Source organism: Myotis lucifugus, unplaced genomic scaffold (genome assembly GCF_000147115.1).
Source record: "Myotis lucifugus unplaced genomic scaffold, Myoluc2.0 scaffold_996, whole genome shotgun sequence".
NCBI classification, from domain to species: domain Eukaryota; kingdom Metazoa; phylum Chordata; class Mammalia; order Chiroptera; family Vespertilionidae; genus Myotis; species Myotis lucifugus.
In genome coordinates, this window is record NW_005872044.1 from 111,283 (window position 1) to 118,675 (window position 7,393).

Sequence of the window (7,393 nt, forward strand, 5' to 3'; positions counted from 1 at the left end):
CTTAAAATAGGCCCCACCTCTTCACCTGCCCCCCTACCATTTCCAGGGCAAATTGTCCCGGGAGCCATCATGTCCTGAGACTACCGAGCCTGTCTGAGGTAGGACAGACCTGCCTCCCCACCTCCTGGGAAGGACCATCCCCATCTCTGCCCCTTGAAGAGGCCCCTGGTCACCCCTGTGAACCCCAAAGGGACACCAGCGGCCAGTGCCTTTGGGAAGACCGCCCTCTCTGTGCCATTGGACGGAGAGGAAAGGCTCAGTCTCAGCTGGGCAGGGTCCCCCACTTTCCATGCTCTGAGCTCTGAGCTCTCCTTGTCCACTGTCAGACCTCTGTGCCGAGTCTCACTGTGGAGCTGACTTTCAGAAGAAGAAAGAGGAAAACATGAAGTCCTCAGAGGTTGGTGAGCAGGGAACCCACAGGAGAGAGGACTCAGCCTTGGGTGGAACCCCACAACCAAGATGGGACCTTTGAAGGCATCTGAGGTCGTAGAAGAGTTGGGGCCCACAGGGTCAGAGCTCCCGTGGGTGCCTGCAGCTACATGTTGGGGGTCAGAACACCTCTGTGGTCACCACCAAGGCCAAGAGGATGAAAAGGTGTGGCCTTCAGCCCAGGACTATCATTCTTGACTACAAGGAAGTGACATATGGCAGAGGGTGGGGACACCATCAAGGAGGAAACATCCCAGCGGCTCTGCTGTGCGGAGACGTGTGTGGCCGTCAGAGGAGCAGCCATGTGCTCTGAGAAGGGGCAGCAGCCTCACTGAGGCCACGGTCCCTGTCCTGTCATTGGGGTTGAGAGCAGAAGCCCAGGGCGCCAAGAGCCGGGGGTCTGCAGCAGCCTGTGCAGCTCCTGACCCTAAGCTTCCTGCACCCTGACCATCCAGCATCGGACTCAAAACTGGACTGGATACGGTAGCAGAGAGGCCCAGGAAAGCGGAAGTGGGCACAGGGCAATCGAACCCTCATCGAGGAAGCTTGACTGTGTCTGCACGTAGAGCCTGGTGCTGCTGCAGGCTGTGTCTGTGCGGAGACATGACCTCGAGGAGTGGGGCCATGTGGCTGCCTTCAGCTCTGGTCCTTCTCCAGGTCCCAGGTGAGTGGGGCTGGGCTGTGGGGAGCTGGGCCCCAAATGGGAAAGAGGAAAGACTAGGAGGGGGAGTGGGTAGAGGGTGAGGAGCAGCCCAGCAGGAGGGAGGGAGGACATGGGGGAGAGCAAGGGGAGGCAGAGAAGCTTCCAGGAGCGGCCAGCACCTGCCTCAGCAGCAACCACAAGGATTCAGTGCACAAAGCAGGTGAGTCTCAACCATTGGGCCCACAGAGCTGCGCTGGGGAGACGGGGCCTGTGCTCAGCACCTTATGGTCATAACCAGGGAATTGGGCCCTGGCTGAGGGCTCAGTGGTTAGAGCAGGGGTGGGCAAACTTTTTGACTCGAGGGCCACAATGGGTTCTTAAACTGGACCGGAGGCCCAGAACAAAAGCATGGATGGAGTGTTTTTGTGAACTAATATAAATTCAAAGTAAACATCATTACATAAAAGGGTAAGGTCTTTTTTTTTTTTTTTTTTAGTTTTATTCATTTCAAACGGGCCGGATCCGTCCGCGGGCCGTAGTTTGCCCACAGCTGGGTTAGAGGGTCAGCCCGACGCAGGTTCGATTCTGAATCAAAGGCATGTACCTGGGCTCATGCAGGAGGCAACCAATCAACCAGAGAGGGTTGCAACTAACCCTACACCCCTTCATCCTCTGCCTCCCTACCTTCCTTTCACTCTCTCTAATAAGCAATGGAAAAATATCCTTAAGTGATTAAAAAAAATCAGAGAGCGGTCTTGGTGCATCACATACACTTAGACACACACACACACATCCATGTGCACACAGGCACATACACACACACACACATACACACATATACCTGTGCGCACACTTCCTTTTTCTCATCATGGCCTTTCTTGTCTCCATGGACACCCTCTCCCTGTGTCACCTCTGAGAGGAGGGAGCTATTGCCCCTGGTCCCCTCGCCTGGCCTGAGGAAAGGCATGGCCTCCAGACCCTGAGGGCTCTTGAGGGACCTGCACACCAGGGCGCCCCTGCCCCTGGCCCATCTGGTAAGAACCCGGGACGGGCTGTGTCTTCCAGGCTGTTTGTCTCTGAGCGGCCCCAGGCGCGTGACGGGCACCGTGGGGGGATCGCTGAGCGTGCAGTGTCGGTACAAGAAGGAGTACACAGACCATAACAAATACTGGTGCAATGACCCGTGTTTGCCATCGCTGAGGATGAAGATTGTGGAGACCACAGAGTCAGAGAGAGAAGTGAGGATCGGCCGTGTTTCCATCAGGGACGAACCAGCAAACCTCACCTTCACAGTGACCTTGGAGAGACTCACAGAGGGCGATGAAGGCAAATACATGTGTGGGATCGATACACCATGGGCAGAAAGACAGATAGACCTCATCTTCCCGGTTGAGGTGTCTGTGTCCCCAGGTGAGTCACACACACCCTCCCCTCGCCCCAGCTCCAGGCTGCCTGACCTGTACCTGGTCACCCGCTGGTCAGGACAGACATGGAATTGAAGAGCTGGGTGAAGTTGGGGTCCGTGATCAGTACACAGCCTGTGTGGGTGTTGTGTTGTCTGGGCACATGCGCACCACACACACACACACACACACACACACACACACACAGTCTGTTCCAGACCCCTTTGGAGCCCAGGCCCTGACGGAGTCTCAGGCCTGGATGGCTCCTGAGGCATCACCCTCACAGCCGTGGTCCTGGGGGCCTGCAGCTGCCATGAGATGGGCCCAGAGGAGCCCCAGGTCCCTGTGTGAGGTCCCTGTGATGTTCTGGGGCCTCCCTTCCCTTCAGGCTGACCCTGTTCCTCCCCGTTTTTCTCTGATGCCTTGTAGCCACAGGGGGAACCCAGAGGAGCCCCTGAAAATACCTCCCTCAGGAAGGAGAGGAAAGGTGATCATGGCCTCTCAGGTGCTATGGCCCCAGCTCCCTGCCTGCTCTCCCCACAATTCTCTCCACAGGTCGCTGCGCTTGTTGCTTAAGAGCCCAGTGAAGATCACCTTCCTGATGGCAGTGGCTCTGGCTGCTCACTTCCTCCTTGTAGTTCTCAGTTTCTCACTCCCACGTGGGAGGCTCCCTCCCTGGCCTTTGTGTCTTTCTATTTAAGAGGGAGAAACTGGAAATCCCAGAACCTCAGGCTGGGGGAGGGGGAGGGGTTTGTCCCTCTGCCTTCCGGACAGGCCACGTTCTATGGGGTCCACCTGGTGTGTGTCTCTAGATCAGGGGTGGGGAACGTCCGGCCCGAGGGCCGTATAAGGCCCAAGAAATCATTGGGTCTGGCCCTGCCCATGCATTAGGGGTGAGTGAATGAAATGCCTGGCCAAACAGAACAGGCTAATGTTTAAGTTGATGATCTTGTGTGGCCTTCGAATGATGTTATAAATCTCCAATGGCCCTTGGCAGGAAAAGGCCCCCCACCCCCTGTTCTAGGTCTTTCTTTCTGCTAATTTTTCCCCCAGAGAGGACTGCCCAGTGGGCTGAAGGCCTGGCTGACAGTGTGGGCGCTGGTAGCTCAGACACAGCTGGAAGCCCGAGATCAGGAGGCCGGCATGTGGGGGAGGCCCTCCTCTGGGTGCAGACTTTTGTTTTACCCTCCAGGGTGAGGGGCCTCCCTCATCTGGGCACTAATCCCATGGATGAGGGCTCCACCCTCATGCCCTGACCACCTCCAAATGCCTGGTCTCCTAATAACACCCACTGGGCTTGGGGCTTTCAACAAAGGAATTTTGGAGACTCGAGCATTCAGACTAAGGAGTGTCTAAGGGACTGCGGGTCCCACCATCCAGTGTAGACCCTGAGGCACATCTGTTTCCTGCTCTCACTGGAGCCATCAGCCACGCCTGAGGGCCCTGGCCACCCATCACTCTAGTCAAGGCTACAGAATAAGTGTCACCCCACCCCCTGCTGGCGGGACAAGGGGTAAAGGGGTGGCTGTGGTGGGGGTGTGGCCAAGGGTGTGGCTGTGGTGGGGGTGTGGCCGGAGCCAGGTGCTCTTCCCACACACTCTCAGATCCTCTGCTGAGCAGGATGACTGCATCTGGACATGCCCACCAGGCCACGGAGTTCCTGGAGAGGGGCCCGGGGAGGGGGCCCAGAAAGGGGTTCCAGGTCCAGCCTGCCTGTGGCCATGGAGGGGATGGCCTCAGTGACCTAGACCTTGTGTCAGAGCCACACAGCTGACAGAGTGGAAGACCCAGGGCCTGACATGTGCTTCTCCCTCAGCCCCCACCCTGAAGACTGTCACAAGCACCCTGGGTCCTCCAAGCACGCTGGGCCCTCCCTCCTCCCTGCCAGTGACCACTGGGCCCAGCATGACCAGCCAGGAGACGCCTGATGCCAGCCAACACCCTCGGTAAGGGGCGCACATCCCAGGACTTTGACACCTGGTGGATTCTCCTCTGGATGGGGGGGCAGGGGTGGTGACGATGTGGGTCACTGTGCATCACTGTCACCGTGTCCCCCACAGGTCCCTGCTCAGCAGTGTCCACTTCCTGCTCCTCACATTCCTGAAGGTGCCCCTGTTCCTGAGCATGCTCAGTGCTGTCCTCTGGGTGAACAGGCCTCAGCGGGCAACTTGTGAGGAAACACAGTTTGGCTAAGACAACCTGCCACTGTCCCCGCTCATCCATGTCCTGTCCAGAGACACAGCCACTCGGGCTACAGAAGACAGAACCTCCACCCTGAACCTTATATCCCTTTCATCTTATTGCCAGAGACTGAAAAAACATTTTAATGACTAGATCACCTACACAAACGTGTGTATATGAACCATTGAAGGACTACAAATAAACATCTGTGTACCCGCCATTCAGCCTAAGAATTCAAACATCATTGAGAATTTTAAAGCCCCCACCTACTTCTCCCTGACCTCAAGCCCCTCCTTCTCCTCCTGCCAGAGTCAACCTCTCTCTCCACTGTTTTGTGCCAATTATTTCTATTACCCAACCTCATGGGTAAAAAGGAAGAACAAGCTTGTGGCAGTTTTTAAAGCCACCATCAGATGGCGCCAGAAGCAATCTGCAGATCTTCACTATGGACCTCTTCATGGACTTAGAAATAATTCTTCTCCAACAGGATTGCTTCTCAGTTGCTGGATCCCTCCTGGCTGATCCCCAATTGCAAAACCATTGTATCCTGCTGGCCTTTCCCCCAGGCTGGGTCCACTCCCCGCCCCATCCTGCTCATCAGTCTTGGCTATCTGAGTACCCCTTGTCTCCATTGGGCCAACCAGATGTGCACTCAGGCATTCAGGGGGCCAGGGACCAGGCTCAAGGTACAACCAGGGGTCTGGAGCCCAGTGGGCAGCACAGACTGGAGTAGACTGAACCTAGAGGTGGGGATGGAGCAGGTGTGAGAGACAAAGACACACCTGATTCCTGTCCAAGGCTTCAGATTTCTTGAGAAGCAACACCATGTGGATCTGCTGATTTCTCACTCCCTGGGAGTGGCAGAGAGACCAGGGCCTCAGTGAACACGTTCAGCGAGCTTGGGGACAGCTGTCACCACTTCCAATTACCCAGGAACAAGGGAACTAGTGTCTGAAGGACTAAGTATGACCAGTGCCAGGAAGCGTCTAAGGAAGGGCAGCTGTGCGGATGAGAAACAAGGAGACAGAGGTGCAGGGGCGAGGAGAGATGGGTGGGAAGTGGGGAGGGGTGGCAGGGTCCATCGTGCAGTGTCCTGGGAGAGTCGACAGTTTGGCCCTGGCCTGGCATCCCATGAACATCGTCAAAATTAGTCTTTGACATGATCTCTACATTAAATTATTTACACCACCACAGGCTGTATTGGTAGACGTGTTTATGCTATGTATTTATACATGTGTGTTTTATTCCTACTAAGGCACCAGAAAGTTAACATTTTAATGTAATAGTCATCTTCTCGTTGTCTGATTGATTATTCTTTGTGGTCATTTGTTTATTAAAAGTTGATTCCTGAACTTGACATATTTAAAACATGCCACCATTTTGGTAACCCTATTCTGACATCTTTTTTTTTTTAAGATGCTGAGAGCTTCAAAAATAAAAGTGAACTATGTGTAAGGTGTCAGGTAGGGAATAGACTTATTGGGGTGATCACTTTGTAAGATATCTAACTGTCTGGGCGCTATGTTGTTCACGTGAAACTGAGGCCTGGAGAGGGATGGACACTCTGACTGAAACATGGGGTCACTAAGGGACAAGGGGAGTGAGACCCTTGTCAGGTCCACTCGGGTCGAGTAGGCCCAGCAAGGAGAGTGTGTCTCATTGGACGACGTGCGGCAAGGAGTGCCACTGCCTGCTATTGATTTCTGTGACTCTTGCTGATGAGGAGAGAAGAGAGAGAAAGGGCAACAGGGGGATGTCACTGTTGTGGTGAGAGGACAGAGAACACAGAAGGTCAGAGAAAAAGGAGGGGAAGGGACTGACTGGAGAGACTTGGAGTAAGGATGGATGGGGAGTGAGGAGAGAAGAAGCCCATGTTACAGGAGTTGGGTTGTAACCACTCTGGGTTATTATTGCCTTTGGTCGCGGTAAGCTGGTGTAGAAGAGGAACAGATCTGGGAATAGAGTGTTTGGGGGAAACACCTGGATTGCGCATGACAAGGTTCAGAAACCGGCCTAACCAAGGTGACACCTTAAAATAGGCCCCACCTCTTCACCTGCCCCCCTACCATTTCCAGGGCAAATTGTCCCGGGAGCCATCATGTCCTGAGACTCCAAGCCCGTCTGAGGTAGGACAGACCTGCCTCCCTACCTCCTGGGAAGGACCATCCCCATCTCTGCCCCTTGAAGAGGCCCCTGGTCACCCCTGTGAACGCCAAAGGGACACCAGCGACAGTGCCTTTGGGAAGACCGCCCTGTCTGTGCCATTGGACGGAGAGGAAAGGCTCAGTCTCAGCTGCACAGGGTCCCCCACTCTCCATGCTCTGAGCTCTGAGCTCTCCTTGTCCACTGTCAGACCTCTGTGCCGAGTCTCACTGTGGAGCTGACTTTCAGAGGAAGAAAGAAGAAAACATGGAGTCCTTAGAGCAGCGGTTCTCAACCTTCTGGCCCTTTCAATACAGTTCCTCATGTTGTGACCCAACCATAAAATTATTTTCGTTGCTACTTCATAACTGTAATGTTGCTACTGTTATGAATCATCATGTAAATATCTGATATGCAGGATGGTCTTAGGCGACCCCTGCAAAAAATGCCCGGACATAAAATGTCGAATCGTTCCACACGGCTAACAACTGTTCAGCTTCTCTAGGCTGTGCCCAAAGTTCTGGACCCTTGAAATCAGACGTTCAGATTCCATTTCCACTATTTTCTGGCCACGGCTGAATTCCGTCAGCTCCTT

General features: G+C 54.5%; 1 protein-coding gene across 1 annotated transcript; it reads left to right on the forward strand.

Annotated features, from left to right (window-relative positions):
* The first annotated feature begins 1,032 nt into the window (after nt 1-1,032).
* LOC102436642 (CMRF35-like molecule 6) lies at nt 1,033-2,826 on the forward strand. Its single transcript, XM_023747820.1, has 3 exons — nt 1,033-1,093; nt 2,138-2,482; nt 2,762-2,826. The coding sequence occupies exons 1-3, from the start codon at nt 1,033-1,035 to the stop codon at nt 2,824-2,826; spliced, it is 471 nt and encodes a 156-aa protein (XP_023603588.1).
* The last annotated feature ends 4,567 nt before the right edge of the window (nt 2,827-7,393 follow it).

Coding starts and splice junctions, on each gene's coding strand:
- LOC102436642 (XM_023747820.1), top strand. CDS start 1,033: ATGACCTCGAGGAGTGGGGCCATGTGGCTGCCTTCAGCTCTGGTCCTT. Junction 1,094..2,137: donor GGTCCTTCTCCAGGTCCCAG/GTGAGTGGGGCT, acceptor TGTGTCTTCCAG/GCTGTTTGTCTCTGAGCGGC. Junction 2,483..2,761: donor TGAGGTGTCTGTGTCCCCAG/GTGAGTCACACA, acceptor TCACCCTCACAG/CCGTGGTCCTGGGGGCCTGC.